At 24.6% G+C, this 22,162-nt stretch overlaps 1 protein-coding gene across 1 annotated transcript; it reads right to left on the bottom strand.

Annotated features, from left to right (window-relative positions):
- Window positions 1–3,296: 3,296 nt before the first annotated feature.
- Window positions 3,297–19,225, bottom strand: LOC145834662 (nuclear valosin-containing protein-like). Its single transcript, XM_082942147.1, has 17 exons — window positions 19,181–19,225; window positions 18,517–18,578; window positions 17,201–17,253; window positions 16,376–16,482; window positions 15,881–16,016; window positions 11,204–11,422; window positions 10,703–10,981; window positions 10,194–10,356; window positions 7,951–8,091; window positions 7,381–7,577; window positions 6,575–6,681; window positions 5,545–5,719; window positions 5,199–5,308; window positions 4,820–4,944; window positions 4,309–4,390; window positions 3,705–3,947; window positions 3,297–3,520 (listed from the first exon to the last, which is right to left on the bottom strand). Exons 1-17 carry the CDS (start codon window positions 19,214–19,216, stop codon window positions 3,509–3,511), a joined length of 2,247 nt encoding a protein of 748 aa, XP_082798273.1. The 5' UTR covers window positions 19,217–19,225; the 3' UTR covers window positions 3,297–3,508.
- Window positions 19,226–22,162: the final 2,937 nt, after the last annotated feature.

Below are 22,162 nucleotides of genomic sequence, written 5' to 3'. Positions count from 1 at the left end.
CTAAATAGGAGTAATTTGAGATTTTTTTTAACTTTTTTCCTACTTGGTCAGTTTTGCAGTAAAATTTCAATATAAAATAGTTAAAGTATTATTATTAACTGTATAAATAAGTTGCCTATAAATTTAATTACAAAAGTAACAACTGTTTAAAATTGATAAAGAATTACGATGTTTATATTAATAATAGTTTGAGGAGTATTAAATTGAGATTAAAGTAATAAGTTAAGTTTCGATAGTGTCTGAATTTATCAGAATAAAAGACACATTATAAGAACAGCAGTTGTAGAGTAAGAAAAAAAAACTTTATTGATTTTTAGCTTTACGCACTAAAGTTATTTAAAAGATTTCATTTTTGGAAAATAACAGTACTTCAAGTATGATAAAGTGTATTAAATATTTTTATTGAATAATTTACCTAGCGTTAGCTTATTAAGATTAGTAGTTTTTATCTGATATTAGAAATACTGTTTTGTTAAATTTAAAAATTATATCTGCTATAAAATTAATTAGAATTTTATCTTTATTACAAATCTTATAAAAAAACCATAACTTTCATAATATATGAATAATATTAAATGAACAGTTCAATCTTTTATTGATTCTATCTAAATATAACAAAATGGATAATTAAATTAATGTCTAATATCACGAAAAAGTTAAAGATTCGTAAATAAAGTTTATACTACTTTTAGTACTATTATAATAAATTGATTAAATTTGAAAAAGATAGTTAATAAAATTAAAAATAACAGACCTATAAATAGAAATGTAAATTAAAATAATCATCACACAGTCAATAAGATATAGTGAAGTTTAAATTAGTTAAAAAAAAAACGTTATTCAAGATTTTTTAATTTAAAATAGAAGCAAAGTATTAATACCGAAACATAGCTAATTCATTAGATAGCTATACAGTAAATCTATATTTACTCTTTAAATTTTTTTTTAAAGTTAACAGAATTAATTTGTTGTAGACTAATAAAAATGTAAGCCTAATAAACTAAATGACAAGTGAAAGGTTTTATTGGAAAATAATGAATTAGTTCGGTAAGACTCATTCAAAGATTTTAGATCAGGGTTTACCAAAGTGGGCGATTTTGGCTACCAGGACAAAATAAATAGTAAAGAGTCATAAAAGTAAATAGGTAGCTACTAAAAGGTTAATATAAAAAAAGGAGAATATTAATTTTTAATTTTCATGCCAAGTAGCCACTTATGAAAAATAGTTTAGCAAACACTGTTTTAGAAGGATATGCTGACAAACATTACATTATAAAAAGAACATCACTAAACTACCATACTTCATCCTTAAACATAAAGAATTCAAAAAGAAAAAACGAAATGAATTTATTTTCATTTAGTCAAAGGTAACAGAAAAATTGTGCCAGATTTGCAATCTTGAACAACTGCTGTGTAAAGAAAAGATATCTCAAGCGGCTAGGTAAAAAACTGGATGTTTCTTTTAAATAACTTTATATAAGCATGATAGTCTAGTATTAAGTTATTATCATAGACAACTTTTTATCGAATCGTATATTTTATACTATTTATTTACTTACGTGTTAAGTTTTATTTATAGGCCTGTGTCCTCAAAACGCATCAAATCAAAGCTATTTTGCACATCAAAACCAGGAGAAGTATTTTAAAACTGCAGTTTAGATGAAAAAAAAAAATTTTTTAATTAGTTTAAAAGTTTAACCAGTAATGATGATAGAGTTGGTATAATAAGTCCAGGATTTTGCTTTGCAGACTTCCGCCGATGTTTTTATTGATGGTAATTTTAAACTGAGTCTTATTTTTTCTTAACACATTTTACTCTTAGCTTTATTACGTTTTCTCAGTAATTAAATTTGCCTTTAACCTAGCGATTAATATTTCAAGTCATTTTTTTATCTATAAAAAAAAACCGCTTTATCATCTTTAACTAAGACTATATCTTATCATCGTTTATACTTTTTAGGACTTGTTTTTATTACATCATCTTAATGTCCTTCCATTATTTGTAGATATAAAAGTCACTTTTGCACACAATCTTTCGATATGCAGCCTTAAGATTAATCTCTGAAGTACTGATGTGTCTCAGACTTCGTAGTACCAAATTAGAGCGAGTATAGATTACAGGGTTTGCAAATTTTCTTACACGTTTTAAAAATTAAACGTCTAACGGTCTGTTTTTAGTTTAGGATTAAGTTTAAGGTAAAAAACAGTCTTAAATAGTATAACAACATTGAAAAGGTATCTTGAAAGTTTGTTTTTTAATAAAAAAAATTTTAGATGATGACAAAAAAGTTTTATCTATACGATAACTTTTTTTGTTTTAAATCGAAATTACATGTTAAAGTTGTTTAAAATTACAGGTTTTTTAGCAACCCTGGAAATATCGTAATAGTAATAAATGCAGTACTTGAAAATGGTTCTTGTTATATGAATTTTAATCATCATGTTTTTTTACTTTAATTTTTTGTACTTTTAATATAATTATAACATAAAAAAACTTTTTAGTATAACAATTAACTTTATAAAACAACATTGATATCGAATATTATACTAGTAAATACAATGAAAGGCTAATATTATTATCCATACGGTACATTTTTTAAAAAGAACTTGTGAAAACAAAATTCATTTTGTACATAGTTTTATTTAATGTTTTTCCAAAGGTATGTTACAACCTTCTGACTCTACTGTTAGCTTCTATTAATCAAGACACCATTGGTAAAAGATTTTTTTTTCTTTTTACATAATATTTCATAAGATATCAATACAGGAAAACATTAAAAGTTGGTAATTGCTTTTTATACAATTTTTTTAAATATAAATATATGTCCTATATAAATTACAATTATTGAGAACGTATAATACTTGTAGAAAAAATCTAAAATATATAATAATACAATTACTATATATCTAGAATATAGTTATACTAAACTATACAGGCGTTAAGTATGTTATTAGTTACACCGTTAAGTTTTATTATTTGTCATTAAAAGAATAATTAAATGAAATTAAAACTAGTGTTTATTTTAAGTAAGTTTTAAATTGTAAACTACAAAATTTAGATTAACTAGATATTTCGTAAAATGTAAAAACTTATGTTAACAAGAAATAAATACATTTTATCCTAACCAGAAACTTACTTTTAAATTTATACAGTAAATGATTATATAACTTTAAAAAAATTATAATCAGCTAAATAAAACTTCAAGGAAAACAATCATTAAAAAAATTTAAGTTAGTTCTTTTACTAAAATCATTAATTTAAAATAAAATATTATAGTTGAAAACTAAAATGTGCACATATATTACAACATCAAGTCCTAAAACGTATACTAACTCTAATAATGTTATAAAAACTATTTCCAAAAAATATTCATGTGGAATTAAAAAAATAAATCTGTAAAAACTGTTACAACTTTGTTAAAATAAACAATTTCCTAATTTTCATTTACTAAAGTACTCATTGATGTGTATAAAATGCTTTTTAACTTGTTGTTCTTCGAGTATCTTTCTAGTAACTTTTCTGTAGTAAAATTTCCAATTTAATGTTTTACGTTTATGAATTTTATTGAATTTAATTATTATAGTAGTACAATTAAATTCTCTAGTTTGCTTAAAAAACAAATGGCTTAATTTATTAATTTTACTCAAAGCAAGTAATCTTAAACCTGTTAATCTTAAACAAATATCATAACTGAAAAACCAACCTTAGACTTTTCACAATTGTAATTAAGAATTTCCTCGAGCGCTTTCTTGAAATGCTCCATTCTGACCGGTTTAATTTCACTTGCCGATCCTTCGAAATCTATCTGGTCCATTTGCTCGTCCAGACAGAACTCGGCTGTCTTGTCCACCAAATGCTGCAAGTCGGCGCCAGTGAAAGAGTCTGGACACTTACGTGCCACCTCAGTAAGGTCCACACTGTCCTCCATTGGTATTTTAGTTTTGTTCTACAATTTAAAAATAACTCATTCAGTTTTTAATTGGAACAACTGGGTCCCTAACTAAGCGGAAGCGTCCCTAACTTAATCAAGATTGTGTAAGTAAACAGCAAAAATTCTAATGTTATAACAAAATACTATACAGAAAAAAGTATATTTGGTTCAAACAAAAAAAGCATTTAAATTTTTAAGCTTTGTAAAATCTTATATTATATTATTTTATATCACAACTAAATACAGATATATATCATATTACGAGAATAAAAAAATATAATTTTATCAATAAAGAAAGAAGCAAATTCTGAAAATTACAGATTAAAAAAAAAAAGATAATATTAACATTGCTTTAAAAATTAAAACCAAAAAGTACTTTAGTGATTGTCTGCAATATGTTTATTCTTCCTTCATAAGTCGGTCTACCAATGTAAATTTTTTCACTAATACGACCAGATCTAAAAACGATGTAAATGATTAAATAAAGTTTCTTTAAACCTAAAATATGTTATCGTAAATAGTGTTCTTACTTAATATTCTAGCTGAAAAGATATTTCATATTTAAGTATTCCCATGAAATATAAAACAAAAATTCAAGCTCTTCTAAATACTTTAATAAAGCTGAATGGTGTTATAAATATTTAACAAAATATACACTTTCTTAACCTATCACAATATGGTTTCTATACCTTTACAATAGTTTTTAATGATATTATTTTTGTTGTTACTTATAATAAATACTTCCAGTTTTTATTCGAAAACATCTTATTTAACATTTAACGAGTGTAAACTGTCAGTTCGCATGCTTGCACTCATTTTTGTAATTAGTTTTTATCAATATCAAACAACAGTGAGTATTACAAGCAAAAATATCAATATGAAATTACCGGGTAACAGCTTTGTCAATCAGGTCAGGCTTGTTTGTGGCTGCCAGGACAAACACTTGCCCCCTTTTGACTGATCCGTCCAATTCCGTCAACATTTGGTTGACAACCCTTGACATGACTTTGTCCTAAGAGCAATTTTTTAATCAAATAACATTTTAGTATTCATGTGATAATGTATTCTGTATTATTGAAGATTAAATTTCTTTTTTAATTACCATTCAATTAAACAGTTTTACTTTCATCAAAAATAACCAATTTTTTGTTTTTGTATAAATAAAAAGGTAAAAAAGTTAAGTTTTATCTAATTAGTAAAATAATTAAGTATTATAAACTTGAAAAAAATTAAACACTTATATTTCAACTATGTATAAATAACTACAGTGGAGCTTCTCTCTGGACACAGAGCATCGAATTCGTCGAAGAATATAAGGCAAGGTTCACAATCTCTTGCTCTTTGAAATATTTCACGCACTGCCCTTTCACTCTCACCTTACAAACATTTTAATTTAGTTGTTTTAAACATAAATTCATAAGCTAAAACCTGTTGTCTAAAATATGAATAAAACCTCCATAAATAATTTAATCTTATAAAATGTTTTTAAAAACTTTGACTACATTAAACGGTTTTAATACAAACAAATTGTAGTTAAACATATTTTTTTGTAGATTAGTAAACATTGATAGGTGATAGCTTATTTTCCACAAGGATAACTTTTTCAACTTACCAACGTATTTGTTTAGCAGTTCGGGGCCTTTAACGTCGATGTAACCGATACCTGCGTCGTTAGCAACGGCCTTAGCAACCAGAGTTTTACCGCAACCCGGCGGTCCATACAAAAGAATCCCCGAGGGTGAGCTCATCCCAATTTGCTCGAAGAACTTTGGATTTTTTGCTTTATACTGCGCATCAATATTTACGGTTATAATTTAAGAATTTTATTTTAGTTGCAGTTTTAAGTTTTCTCACACCGCAAAAACGTTGCTTTTCCTTTATTAATATGCATAAACATGTCATCAGCATTATCGATAAAAAAACTAAAACTAACTTTTTGTTTGAAATAATTAAATTAATAATTTTTCAAAGGATTACTCATCTAAATTACTTAAATTCTAATCAATGTTACACTTGTTTTATTTAGAGTTTTTTTCTACAAGTAATAAAATCTGACAGCAAAACTAAATAGTTTATGATGTTTTATTGTTTAAATAACATTAAAAAATATACATGTAGCTTAAAATTTTATAACTTATAAATTGAAATATTTGAGCAAAATCAGCATAATTTACTATACCTCATTAATTTCAGTAATATAGAAGTTAATAGTTAGTATGTTTTACTAGATGTATTAAAACAAATATTCTGACTATAAAATGCCTATGTTCTATAAAAAAACTTTTAAATCATATTTTTTTGAGAAAATCTTTTATTGTTCTATTAAGAAATTATTATGCTATAGTATTAAAAACATAAACATCTGCAATGATGTTTTCAATTTATATAAAAGAGTGTCAGTACTAGAATTAAAAAACTTTCAACAAAATATTGCTGAGTTTAAGGGGTTTTTGTGTCTAAGAAATTCTTTAATAAACTATATTTATACAAATAGTAAGAAAAAATCATTACTCAAACCAATGTTGAATACTTTTCTTATGTTTTAAATGAACGTCAGTTTTTTGTTTTAATTCTCTGCTAAATTTAGATACATATACTAAAACTTAAAATGGTAGTATTTTAAACTTAGAAAAGAAACAAACCATGTATTTTTGTAATTTCTCCTTCACATGATCAAGATCTCCAATATTATCCCAAGATGTATCTGGAACAATACCAAATCCTTCCTTCTTCATTGATCCTACCATTTCTGATAAAAATTAAGACTTTTTTGAGAAGCTTAATCATTTTAAGTTTACCAGACAAAATAATATTTTTTAATTAAAATGTCTGTAAAACACTGTTTTCTTAGTGAAAACGTTATAGTCGTGGTTGAAAACTAGTAAAAAAAATAAAAACGATAAAATTAAAATATAAGTACAAAAAATTTTTTTTTTTTGTATTATTTTTTTTTGTATGTTGTATTTTTTAATGAAACTACTTTTAACACTAATTTTTTATACACGTTTTTTTTTTGTTAAAGAATAATATACTAACAAAGGTTTAGTGTAAAACATTATATAAGCTCATAATTATTTTTAAGGATATCGATAACAACATTATATCAGAAAGATTTAATTAAAAAGTAGTAAATTTACATAAAGAACTTAACAGGCAAACAGCCTTTTTTTATAAAAGATTTTTTTTTGTAATTTAAGGGCTAAGGGTAAGACACCTGTTAGACCCTCAACTACAACCTTCTTTATTTATTTTTAAATGATATTTACCTCTCTAATGATGATCCTATAAAAAAAGTTTTAACAACTTTTATCTAAAATAAGTTCCGAGAAATACTTTTAAAAGTAAATTATTTATCGTTTTAAGACGCATAAGTTTTATCTTTTTCAAGGTTGTGTTGAATGCTTTTAACAAAATAAAACTATAAAAGTAATAAAATTGGTCAAATAACTTTTCAGAGCTGATTCGAAATCTTGCATTTCAAGTTTTCGATCAAGCAAACTCTCAGTTTTATTACTGTGTTCTACCATAAACTGAAAATTGTTTGTGGAGTTTTCAAGGCTGACTTCTGCTTTTTCATAGAAGCATCTACCAAACAAACAATCAACTGCTAAATCCGCTAGTTTCTTTAAATCGCCGCCAGTGTATCTGAATTTTTAAAATTTATTTTGTTTTAAATAAACATGACTGTTTTAAACTTCATATTACTAAATAAATGTTTTAAATGCATGAGTGAAACCTACTTCGAGTTTCAATGTTTATAAGGTACTATAAAAAAGTTAACAAAGCTAAAAAAAAAGTGTTTTAATGCACTGTTAAATTAATTAAAAATCTATAACTAATAATACTGTATTTGGTAAATCCAGGAAACAAATTGGATAACTTTTTGTTCAAAGCTTTAGTTAAATCAACTTTTACAATAAATAAAATAATTAAAACTAATGATAATCATTTATCTTTAAAAAAAATTCATCTAAATAAGTTTATAAAATAATTTTTAATAATTGATTTTAGTTATTACCCTACGGTCTTGTAAGCAACTTGTTGCAAGTCAACATCGCTTGATATTTTGCATTTTTCCTGCAATTTTTGCGTTACTTTGTTCAAAACTCTCAGTCTTGCAGGTCTATCGGGCGCCACCATTGCTATTTCGTTGTCAAATCTGTTAAAAATTTAAAAAGAGTCTGCAACTTTGAAACATACTGAAATCAGCAACAAAAATGTATTTAAGTTTTTACAAAATAAATTGAGTTGTCTACACTTCTACATTATTAAATTAATATAATTGTTTAAATTAAATCAAAGTGTAAATTAAACTTTATTTTAGTTTTTTATAAAAACTAAAGATGCACATTTTTATTAAACGAGTAAAAAAGTGATAACTTAAGCTATTAAAAATTTAATTTACATACTTAAACTTTACAGCATTACTTTTTTGTATAACAAAAGTTCCTATAATGATGCAAAATACAGTTATTTAAAGAAAGTATCACCACCAACATTAGTTAGTTTACAAAATTAACATTAAAAATAAAACTGGTTGAATTTTAAACTTTATTAGTAGTAATATCAAAAAAAAAATTGTTTTTTATAAATAATTAAAGAGTTTAAACAATTTTTCTTAGATGAAATACTTGAGTACAATAAACTATGTCATATTGCAACCACAAGAATATTTATTTCAAAATATGTGGTCAAAAAGCCAAGATTTTAATAAACTTTAAGCTTTTTTTTTTCCATTTATAACTAGAAATATACGAGTTTGTGCGAGATCGTCTAAAGGAATTTGGCTTAAATAAAAGCTAATTTAAATATAAGAAAAAAATTCCAAAAAAAAAACTTAAACAAAAGAATTTTGAATTTTATTTGTTAATTTTTAAATTTATGTGTCATTGCACTTTTTGTCATCAAATTTGTATTTTTTAAGTTTCCGATTAAACGCATCTCATAAACTTATGTATTGAGTAAAACCAGTGGTTTGATAGATTTTAATAACAAAAATAGTCCATTTTTAAAAGAACAAAACTTTTTGTTTCATAAACAGTTTTAGCCGCTTTATACTGTTATAGAACTTTTTTTTAAGATTTTACTTGAACATTTAATTAGAACTTATTGTTTTTAATCTTAATAACTTTGAAATATACATCTATAATGTTAGCAACAATTTTCACAGTATTTTCTTTAATGAACTGACACACGTTTATCTGTGTTACAAAATTAACACAGTTCTAAAGAGTTTTCAATTATATAAGTACTGCAAAAATAATAGAAGATAAAGAAGATGAATAAGTGTATTAACTAAATATAAGTCATAGTTATAACAAATTAATAATAACAGTAATTACGAAGTATATTATTAATCATTCATAGTAATACATATAATATAGTATTAATCTATAATAAAGCCTTTTATTTAGCAAAAACACATATTATTCTTCTTTATCTTCCATTCTTTTTGCAGTACTTACTATTTCCAAAAATAAATGGATCTGAGTTAATATTATAACACTGAGAAACTTGCATCAGTTGAAAAAAGAAAGTACAGTGCAATTTATTTTTATTGTCATATTTGAACGAACTTGTTTTGTAAGGATCTTTATTAGCACAGGGTTGCCACTAATTTTTGGGTCTTTTTTTACAGGTTTTTGAAAGTACGCGTTTTTGGGTCTATTTTTAGTTTAAAGTTAAGTTTAAGGTAAATAGTGTAATAGGTAAAAATGTGTTTAATAGTATAACAACATTGAAAAGATACTCTGAAGCTAATTAAAATGTTTTTGTTTATAAAAATATTATCTATATGATAGTTTTTCGTACCGAAACAAAATTTTACTACTTAGCAGGTAAAATTTGTTTAAAATTCCAGTTTTTTTAGTGATTTTTGTTCAAAATTCCAGATTTAGCAAGATTTTTTTTCAAAATTTTTCAAATTCCAGGCGACTCTGGAAGCAAGCAATTTTTGAATATACAAACTTAAACCTATTAATATTTAGCATTCAAATATAATTTAACTTAAAAGTGAATTAAATTTACTTAATTTAAGAATAGAAAAAAATAATTCAGGAAGAAAGCTACTAGTTTTAATCTGATAACTTTTTTTCTTAAATGATATTTTGTTGAAAAATTTTTGTTTATAAAATATTAAGTCTAGTTTTTTTTGGAATGACACAAAATATTTTTTAAATATTTCAAACAAAAAACTCTATTTCTAGTTCAGCGCGTTTAGGGCCCACTGTGATAATGTAACCGTTACTTGAAAAATTTAACCTTCCAGGCTGCCTGATTGACAAGTCGATAGACTCCTTTTTATTGGTAGCACCAATGACCAAGACACGACTCTTGAGGTTTGTCATGCAAGTAGCCAAGGTATCTAATATTCTGCGGTCCAAACCTTCGTTTTCTGGCGTTTTGGCAATTGTATGGATGTTGTCTGTAATTAATCTTGAACTTTTATTATATTTCATAAAAAAAGCAAAAAAAGTTAATAAATTATTCAAAACTAGTTAAAAACTATTGGACCGTTTATAAAAGCAAGGTATGAAAAAAAAATGAAACAATTTGTGTAAACTAATTGACAAGTAACTAATAATACAGTAGTTTTTTTTAAAAGCAAAACTATATACTCATCAGGAACTTTGTTTGTTTTAAAAACTTTGAGTTGCAATTGCCACAAGTCTTATTTATATTACTTGTACCTTTAGATTAAAAAAGCAACTCAAAGACGAAGAAAGAACTAATAGGACCACAAAAATTCTAGCAGCTGAAGTTAAACGAACCGAGGAAGAGCACGCACGGAGCTTTTTCTTCGCAGATTTCAAACAACCTTCTCAGTCTCTTTTCGCTTTTAGACTTAATTGGATCCAAAACCCTTGCAGCTTCCACGTACATCAGAGGCAGCTTCATGGTTCCTGCGAGCGCCTTGCCAAATTTGGTCTTGCCGCACCCGCCAGGACCGTACAGCAAAATACCTCTTTTCTGATCTGGGATTCCCATGTTCGCGTAGCATTGGTGGTCGAGAATGCAAAAGCAGTCAAGCTTCAATTTCTCCAGTGGCTCTGTTTTGAATATCTTTGAAATTTAAGAGCCGAAAAATTAAGTACAATAAAATGTTTAAATTAAAACAGCGTTCAAGTAATTTATTTCTTATTTTCAAACACGTGGGCATGCATATAGAAAAGCATGATTTAATTAATTCTCCTTATCTAGTTATAGTTTCTAATTAAAGTATAAGTATAAATACAAAAACATATTTTTAAAAGAGAAATAAAGTTATTAACTTTCAATTCCAGCCATATCATCAATTCGATCAGAGACTTCCTCAAACTCAAATTCGTCTTCCAATGATATCTCTGTTAAAACATTTTCTTCATTTGAGTCTTGTTTTTTCTGCTTTTTTCTGGTTTTCCTCTCATTGAGTGGTTGCTTTCTTTTTCGTGGAGTTTTCAATTTGTTTTCAACTTTTTCTTCATTTGTGTTTGCAGATCCGTTTGTCTTACCTATATGTATACGTAATTACTTAATGTACACAATAAACACATTAACATTTAGTCTGTTTTAAATTGGAATTTGTTAAATTTTGAATGCATTGTTGAAATATACAAATAAAAATTTAAAGATGAAAAAAAATTTTTACTAACAATAAAATAGTATGTTAATAAAATGAAAAGTAGTCCAATACACAAATAATTTTATTTAATTAACCAAAACCATTCAAAAAATGTTTATTTGTTTTCTTTTAGTTCTATAGATTAAACTTTATTTTTAACTTTTATTTGAAGTTTATAAAGATATTTGTAAAATATACATAGTTGGTCCAAATCGAGTTTAACTGGAAAAACAAATTTTATATAGAATCAAAATTTTTTAATCTTTACAAATATTTAATTTTAAAGTAGTCTAAGGTTGTATCTATTAGATTTTTAAAACTTAATGAAATAATACCTTATAAACATTTACAGCTTTTAGATATTTAGTAGGGACACATTCGAAATCCACCCAGTCAAATTCGAAAACAGCTTACCGAACGAGGGTTGGGGGTAACAATGATAGTGAAAAATAAATAAAAAATAAATAAAATGCAACAATATATAAAATAAATTAACAAAATAAATAAATAAAATAGGGTGGATTTTATAGTATACCGTTTAGTAGATCAAGTACAAACTTAAAAATAAAATATTTCTACTAAAAATATTAAATCATAATTATAAAATTATGTTTTTTAGAGTGTTTCCGAAAAATATGTCGGCCTATTCTTTCTAAAATGCTTTCTTCCCATTAAAAAACTGCATACTCTAAAAAGATTTTGATTATTTTTTTAATCTATTAAATCTGAGGATTTAGAAAGTATATACATGTTTTTTATATGCACGATGAAATTACTTTAGAAAGTTTACTAGGATGTCAATATAAAAACCTGCAAAAAAATGTTTTTAAACCTTCTATTCTAAGAAAAAAGAAAAAAAAAATGTTGATAAAAATACTAACTAAATTTATTAAATGAATCTTTAAAATATATTTTTTAAACTATGAAAATAGCATTAAAGTACTTTTATGTTAGAGCATTTTTTTAATACCTTTTTAACAGTTGATTTTTGATTTCTAAGGCCATCAAAATTTTAATTAAACGAAACCCTACAAGTCCCCTTGTGCCAACTGACATAACTTTTGTTAAAGATGGAAGTTTTTAGTTTAGTTTGGAGCTTTAAATGCTCTAGAATCTTGGCTTTCTACCTACAAATTTTGAAAAAGAAAATCAAAATTTTATTTTTCTTAATTTCCAGTTGCAGGCCCACTGTGATATTTTCTACAAAAACGAGTAGTAAGAGTTTTTTATTTGTAGTTACTATAAAACTGATTACATTTTAAACTTAATAGAAATGAAATATACAAACTAAAAAAAACCTAAATAGATACCAAAATAACTTTTAAATTTAAATTATTAGTAGCGTTATACAGGGTTGCCAGATTTTTTAGGCAAATTATACTCCAGGTTTTCAAAATTTCTTCAAGGTTTTAAAAATTATACGTTTTAGGGCCTAATTTTTAATTTAAAATTAAGTTTAAGGTAAAAAACTGTGTTAAGTAGTATAACTACATTAAAAATGTTTCTTAAAGATTCTTAAATATGTGTTTTTTAATAAAAATTTTTTTTGATGATGACAAAAATGATTGATCTTTTTGTGTCAAATCGAAATTTTACTACTTAACAAGTAAAAGTTGTTTAAAATTCCAAGTTTTTTTCTTAGTGATTTTTGTTCAAAATTCCAGCTTTTATACTGATTTTTGTTGAAAATTCAAGGTTTTTTTTCGAAAGTTCTCAAATTCCAGCTTTTTTTAGCCTAAATTGTCGAATTCCAGGTTTTTCCAAGATTCCATGTTTTTTGACAACCCTGGTTATAGAGCACAAAAAAAAAACTTTTTGGTTGGCATTTTCTAAACATGTTTTTTAGATTTACTTTTTTATACCTTTTAAGTGCTTGTTTCTTAACATCTTGCAAAACATTTTATCAAGTTTACGCTTTTCTTTCATACTTTTACTTACAATGAATGTCCGTTACTTGTTGAAAATAATTAATATTATGACCAAATTTTTATTTCATTTATAACTGTTTCATTTTAGATTCAATTAAAACTATTCAGAAACATTTAAAACCTAAAGGCCATTGGGGTATTAATCCTTTTTTTACGATTTTATCTTACTTTGTAAAGTTAACTAAGCTACAAATTGATATTAACAGCTTTTTATTTTCAAACTAATTTTGAGATATAGCTGGTCAGCGAGTACAATAGGATCATTATGAGAGGAGAAAACTAAATCAGTGAACAAATACTTAAAAAAATATATTGTTTTCTGTTTTGAAAATACCAAAAACTTTTAGAAAATGACCCTTTGAATTATTAGAAAATCTAATGAAGGAATTTCAAAACTTTATTTTTTCAAAAATAAACAAACAAAAAATAATTTTGCTTTTTGGTCATAATTCGTTTATTTTTAGTTGCTTATAGTTTATTTACTACAGATTTTTCTAAATATAACAAAGTACGTTTACTGAAAACTTCATGTGTATATATATATGGCAACGGGTCTAAATTGCACGAAGACAAAATTTCACAAGGCTTCTAAACTGCACGAGAACAAAATTGCACAAACCCAAACTTGCAGGAATTTCATTTTTGCACAGGAGTAAAAAACTACAGAAAAAATATAAAATAAAAATAAAACAGAAAAAAAACTAAAAGATAATTTAATAAATAAAAAAAAAGCTACCGACCCAGGGTAAGGGGTAACAATCATAGTAAAAAAAATAAATAAATGAATAAAAATAAACAAAAAAAAAATTTGAAAAATAATTAAAATACAATTTAACTCACGCAAAAATGTCTCCGTGCAATTTTATACCCTCGTGCAAAAGTGTCTTCGTGCAAAATTATATTCGTGCAATTTTGTGCACTTGTGCTATTTTGTCCCTTCGTGCAATTTTGACAGCTTCCCATGTATTTAAATAAGTTTCAATGTTTAAAAGCAGTAAAAAGAAGCTTACAGCTTAGTTGAAATCATACAAATTAATATCAAGATGTAAATAAACTTATTACTTTCTTATGACCTTAACTTGATTTTCGCTTGCTGCAATACCTATAACTTTAGAATGTGGCTATATCTTTTTATCTTATAAACTACTCAAGTTAGTTACTTGCTATTTAACTGAAATTTATTTTTTATAGTTAAAAACATAACTTTAGCTATTTTTTAATTAATAAAATTTTTTGTATTTCAGAACAACAAATTTTTATTTAAAATATTTTAGAAATTAAGATAGTTTAAAAAATAATGTATAAATAAGCAGCTAAAAAAATATAAATTAAAAATTAAAATAAGAAATCAGGGTTGCCAAACGTTTTTGGTAAAATTTCTTCAGGTTTTCAAAAATGTACTTTTTAGTGTCTATATTTAGTTTAAAATTAAGTTTAAGGTAAAATTTGTATTTAGTAGTATAATCAGATTGAAAAGATATGTTGAAGCTTCTTTAACTGAGTATTTTAATATTAAAATTTTTGATTATGACAAAAAATGATTATCTATATGATAGATTTTTTGTATCAAAACGAAATCTTATTACAACATGTAAAATAAGTTTAAAATTCCAGGTTATTTAATAATTTTTAATCAAAATTTCAGGTTTTTATCAAAATTTCTCAAATTCCAGGTCTTTTTTAAGGCCTAGATTGTTAAATTCCAGATTTTTCCAGGATTCCAAGTTATTTTGCAACCCTCGAAAATATAAAAAGGTTTACCCATCCCTATAGCCTTGAAGAAATAAAACAGTTTTGAAAAGTTTAAAAACTAACCAATGCTTTATAGATTAGTCATAATATCAAGTAATTTCAACTGATTTTTTTAAAGTGGTTTTCAAATTTAACATGAAATTCTAATAAACTGAGTTGCAAAATTTTTTTGGCATATTTTCTCCAGGTTTTCAAAATTTGTTCCAGGTTTTTTAAAATTACATGTTTTATGGTCTATTTTTAGTTTAAAATTAAGTCTAAGTTGAAAAACTGTGTTAAATATTATAACGACATTGAAAAGTTATCCTAAAGCTTCTTTAAATGTGTTTAAAAAAATCTATACAATAGATTTTTTGTGTCAAATCAAAATTTTATTATTTAATATGTAAAAGTTGTTTAAGATTCCAGGTTTTTCCAGATTATTTATAGTGATTTTTGTTCAAATTTTCCATTGTTTTAGAAAAGTTTTCAAACTCCAGGTTTTTCCAGGATTCCAGGTTTTTTTGGCAACCCTGGATAAATCACATACACAAATATGTTTACCCTAAGTTTACCCTTAACAAAGAGTGGTCGACTTAAATGTTTGAATACAACTTAAAAACTATCATTATATAACAAAAGAACTAAAAGTTGTCGATTAAAATTATTTTTTAGTTCGAAAAATTAACCTGAATCATTTTCTTTAAGAAGATAATCATCGTACTTTTTATAGTTTTGAGGTGTACTTGAAATCTCAATTACAGGTAATCCACCTGATTTGTTTTTGTATTTATTTCGTAACTGCTGATTACAAATGTTTTCATCCTGAAAACGTTTTTTTTGAACTCAATATGTCATTATTTCACAAAGAAGAACACACAACCAAACATTTACATAGTTTTAATTAACATACTTAATTATGACCATATCTTATAGTTAGACATAGTTTAAAAACTATTTTTCTAACTTTGATGAGTTTTTATCTCAAAAAGTAATATAAAATTTAGTAACAGATAAAAAAACTGGTAGCCTAATCTAAAATGTAGAAAATAATACTAACTTAAAAAAAAGTAATTTACCTTTCTGTATCCTTAGGAAGTAGTTTTAGCTTAAAAAAACCTTAAGTTTATTTACTTTTTATAATATATTTTAGATTACTTGATAACTTTTTTTTCAGTACAAACCTTATACTCAACTAAATTATTATCTTCATCCATTGTTTCAAGATCACTACTACTCTTGTTTTGTTTATCAATCAATTTTTCTTCATCTCTTTTTATAGCTTTTAGTGCTGAAAAGTTATTTAGTTTTAACTTTTTAAAAAATATTGCTTTCTAGAAAAATATTTTCATCAAATTAAATTGAACAAATAAATACCTATAAATAGTAATAAAAACTACTAAAAAGTGTTGTTAAATAAATACAAAAAGTTCATTAGAAATATATTTGTTTTTTCAAAATAAAAAATATTTGTATAAACTTTTCATATGGCAGACTTGTTTTAAGATTTATTAAGTTACAACAGAATAGCTAAATATTTTTGGCAAATTTTCTACAGGTTTTCAAAATTTCCTCCAGATTTTTGAAAGTACACATTTTTGGGTCTATTTTTAGTTTAAAGTTACGCTTAAGGTAAGAAACTGTGTTATATAGTATAAAAACATTGAAAAGATACTGTAAAGTTACTTTAAATGTGTTTTTTAATAAAAAAAAAATTTGATGTTAGATTTTTTTTTATCTATATGATAGATTTTTTGTTTCAAATCGAAATTTTACTATTGAACATTTTAAAATTGTTAAAAATTCCAGGTTTTTTTAGTGATTTTTGTTAAAAATTTCTTGTTTTTCCAGTTTTTTTTTTCAAAATTTCTCAAATTCCAGGTTATTCCAAGTTTCCAGGTTTTTTGGCAACCCTGTTACAAGTACTCCTTAGTAACAAGTAAAGTTGAAATACTTACAAAAAAAAAATTATAACTTTATTACTTGACTTTTCTATAAATTTAACCTACCTTTTTCAACCACATTTTTTATTGAGGCTGTTTTATATCGTAGGTATTGTTTTCTGAAAAAAAGTTTATGTAATACAACAACAATATCATAATAGTAATAAATAATGTTTACTATAAGTTATTTAAAAAGGTATAAATTGACGTAACTAAAACAGATTGATAAAAAAATAGAGTTTAGTTTAATTGTACAAGTGAACACATCCAAAGTCCTTGCTACCTTCAAGTTTAAAAGTTTTTTAGCAAGAATCTTTTTTTTCTAATTTACAATATCTAAGTCTGATACTTGCTTTAGTTTCCAATTTTTTTGGAATGTCACAAAAACAGTAGCTAAAATAAAATATTACCATTTACAAAACATTGATCAAAATTTATGTTAACTTATCTTAATTTAAATATTTAACTTGATAGTATTAGCAAAGGTTTAAACTATTACATGAGTCTTAAATAAACTTTTTTTTTGAAAGTTTTTCAACTAAATGAAAAATTTATTACTTTAGCTACTAATAAATAAAACTTATAATTTTGTCATTCAAAATAATTTTATAACTTAAATTAACATTTTTATGCAAAACAATACTTCTAAAAAAAGAGATACAATTTGTTTACTACATTAATATATTTGAACAAAGCTAAGTGAAACATCCATCTTTCATATACTTTTGCATGAAAATTATCATGTGCTTGAAGAGAAAAATTATCTATAATTTCTAATAAATATACACTGTACCAAATAACTTTACTGATACAACCTTATTAAAGTACATAGTTACTTAATTGTTCATAATAAAAAACCTATTAGTCATAAGTGTGCATAAAACCTTTTTAAATTCTCTGATAAAGCAGAAAAAACAAAGAGTTAAATACTTTTCAAGCAAAATAAGTATAGCAAAACTTAGCCACTTAAAATGATTAGTTCAACCACATGGAAGAAAAACAAACTTTATCAAAAATACTACTGAACTTATTTTACTGCATTGAAATCTAGAGGTGTTAGTAAAGCTTTTCGAAAGAAATATTACCAAGTTCTTATAGCAACCATGATTAAAAATAAAAATTTAATAGTGATAAGTATAAAATTAGGAAAATAAAAGTAACAACGCTTTCAAGGGGCATAAAATGTAATAGCTAATTTTTCTTACTTAGTTTATATAATTAAAAGAAGAGAATACTTTATTAAATGGAATTAAGCAGATCATTTGATAAAAAGTTTCAATTTTTAATAATAGAAAACTTAATTCATCCTATAATAATAATACTGAAATAAAAAACAAATGCTCTCAAAATATATTGTTCCAAAAGGAAAAAGAAAATCTTACTTGTTACTTTTAATGAACTCTGAAATTGATTTCGAATCCATATATGGATTTTCATTGAGAACCTGTAATTTAAGCTTTAATTAGCCTTCTGCATTGCAGTATATGTAGTTAGAAGATGGATAGCAAACTAGCTATGTACTTTTATTTATATTTGTCTAACTTTTTGATGCTTTAAAAACCAAAAAAGACGAAAAAATATTAAGTTTACAAACAAAACCAAAATGATACTAAGCTCTAATTTAACGGACAAAAATGACTTAGTTAATGAATAGTTGTTTACATAAGTTTTACTGAAATTAAATAAAACTTTGATCTCAATTTAGTCTACATGTAGTTTTTAGAATAGTAAAGAAATCTAATAACTTAAAAGTTATTTTATTGTTTAAACAACCATCAGTACTAAGATTAGACTTTGAATAAATAGTTTTATCTATACAACTATGACAGAATAAAACACTCACACTCTTAAAAACTAAAGAACATTACACAATCTTATAATCATAATGTAGTTGTACAAAATATTTAATAAAAACATTTAAAATTAAAAAAGTAATTATTGTTCAAATTTTTTTTAAGTTTTCTACAGATTTTAGTAAAATATTTAAAATTATAAATGATATTGAATTATCATTAAAATATTGTTTTTTATCAGGGAAGCTCTTACTTCTTGGACAATTGGCTTTATTTTCGTAACATCCATTTCTTTATAAAAATTCTGAAAAAAGTAACAAATTGTATTTATTATTAAGCTATTTTATTGAAACTTAATTATTATAAATAATGTTAATATCTTTTACAATTTGGCCTCAATCAAGGACCGGATTTGCTAAAACTGTTTGTTGATGTTTTTAAGTTTTAGCAAATCCGGTCCTTTATTGAGGCCAAATCGTAAAAGATATTAACATTATTTATAAAACAAACATTTAAGAATTTAAATAACATGTCAACTAAGGAAAATAAAAATAAAAATAATAAAAATAATATTTATTTTTGGTTCCAAGGCAATAATAATGAAAAAATAAATAAAACCTTTATTTTTGGAGGGACCCCTTGAAATAATTCAGACCCCAAACAAATTTTTATTTTTTCAATTAAAGACAAAGGTGCGTTCTCTAAAATAATAAAAATTTTAGATAGCTTTTAAGATAAGGAAAATAGTTGACATTAAAGTTTTATGTTTTTTGAAAAATTACTATAAAAATAATTTATGGTCGTATAAAAATTTAGCTTTTAAATTAGGACAAAGTTGAATTTTTGAAAAAAAGGTTATTGAACTCCCCTTTACAACCTTAATGAAGCATTAATACCTTAAAAAAAAATTGTAATAATACAAAGATATAATAACCTAGGAGGAAAAAACACAACTTTTAAGAAAAAATTATTTCTAAGTTTTAAAAACCAGCCTGAGATTTCAGAACTACATTAGAACTAACCTGAGAATTTTGCCTGAAAGACCTGAAATTATCAAACTAATGAAAATTATCAATTATAAATTTGTTTTAGCTATTTTAACAGAAGAATAGTAGTGTACTAAAATCTTCTGTAACTTATTTTCAAATATACTAAAAGGGTACATTTTTAAATTTCAACATAAGCCTGTTATAAGTAATTTTTTGGTTATGATAAAGCAAATATTCACACATTTATCATTATTTTGTTCTACTACACATATAGAATTTTTAAACTTAACTATCAGGCTCTCATTATTAAATGTCCAAAAAAAATTACTGTATCATTAATATGTTCAAAAATACTAGATTGCTAGTAGGTGTGTTATTATATGTGAACAAAATTAGTTTGTAGATTATATAAATAGATTTATGCTTGTTTGTAGTTAATAGTTTGTAGATTATAATAATAACAACAATTTGCTAACAAATAGTTAGTTTCATGGAGTTCTGAAAATAGTTTTAGAGCTCTGTGGAGATGTGTAATTAGTTTAACACAGAGAAATGCTGGTCAGATCAATAAAGCATATCAACCATATAAATTTGACTCGAAATTACACACAATTAAATCTTACTGATTTTAGTACTGGTACAACCATTCTGGGAGTATTATTGTAGGTTTATAAAACCAAAACCATCTGTGGAGGTGTGTTATTAGTTTAAAACAAAGAAATGATAGTCAGTTCAATAAAGCATATCAACCATATAAATTTGACTTAAAATTACACACAATAAAATCTTTCTGATTTTAGTACTGGTACAACCATTCTGGTAGTATTATAGTAGGTTTATAAAACCAAAACATCAATACTTTTTCTAGTAGCAAGCTTGAGGTTGCCACTATTCAAAATAAAAAAAAAGCTTAAGTAACTAAAAACTAGCCGGGTTTTTTATTAACTCGCCTGAGTTATTAAGAAAATTGGAAAAATAATAGTACAATCACTAATTTAAAAACATTTATGTCAATCAAATTTAATTCAGGCTAATAAATTAAAATCATTGCTGTTTTTTTTTTTAATTTCTTAGGAATTTTATAATTTTCATCCATGTTTCTGAAGGAAGAAGTTTTAGTGTCGATTTTTGATCAATAACTAAATTTAAGGTAAAAATAATTAAAATTGTATATAAAAATAAATATAAAATACTGCAAAACTATGTTTAACTTATTTTATAAACAAAAAATGTTTTAAATAACACAAAAATATTTATTGTATATTATTGATTTTTTAATATCTTATCTCAGTTTAATTAATTTAATTGTAAATATTGTTTAAAATTCAAATAACATATTTACTTAAAAAATTACAAATTCCAGGTTTTTCCTGAAATCTAAGCTTAAATGACTGAGATTCTAGCTTAAATAGTCCCCTCCCTGTTCAATAACTAACAATAGTCAGGGTTCGTGCGCGAAATTCCTTTTCATTTAGCCTGACAGAGACCTATTTAGCCTGACATTTTTTCGAAGTAGAAAAAATCACCTTCAGAAGGCATTTTGGGTATCGGGGGGTCTTAATTAGCAAATTAACGCAATAAAAGTATTCACAAAACTACTTCTAAAGAAAATAAAAATTTAAATGAACTATTTTTCAACATCTATCAATCGCTTACTCAGCATCTTGAATATTTTTAACTGGCCATTATAATTTCTGCTTCAATGAATTCATACCTTTATTAAATTTTGGGGCTTACTTACACCCACCACTTATCACCCATATACAGGGTTCGTGTCAATTAGTACTTGAATTCGTCAATTATAAGTGACATGACTGGACCAGAAGCTTTTATTAAAACAGAAATGTGACTTAACAAACTGCTAAGAGTATTAATCTAAAAAGTATTTGGTATAAAGCCTTTATATTAGATATTAAAACAGTTTAACCAACTAAGCTCTGAAAAACAAAGCTCATGTAAACAAATTCAGACAAACAGCTAAGTTGTTGAACTAAACTGTTATGTTTAAACTGTACTTTTTTATGAATTTTTATAATTATGACGTATATAATCTACTAAAAACAAAATAATGAAGATTCTTAAAATTATTTTAGAGGTTCAACAAAAGGTTTTAAGCACTTATTTTTACAAATACTGACTGATTTTGTCTTTAATAACTAAATCTTTATTTAGAAATTAATTCACATCTACATTTGATCTTAATTAAAAAAATTTCATGCATTTGAACTGACAAAAACTGAGATTCT

The sequence above is a fragment of the Thalia democratica genome, chromosome 4 (assembly GCF_965202585.1).
Source record: "Thalia democratica chromosome 4, ktThaDemo2.hap1.1, whole genome shotgun sequence".
Lineage (NCBI taxonomy): Eukaryota > Metazoa > Chordata > Thaliacea > Salpida > Salpidae > Thalia > Thalia democratica.
This window is presented reverse-complemented; position numbering and strand designations above follow the sequence as displayed.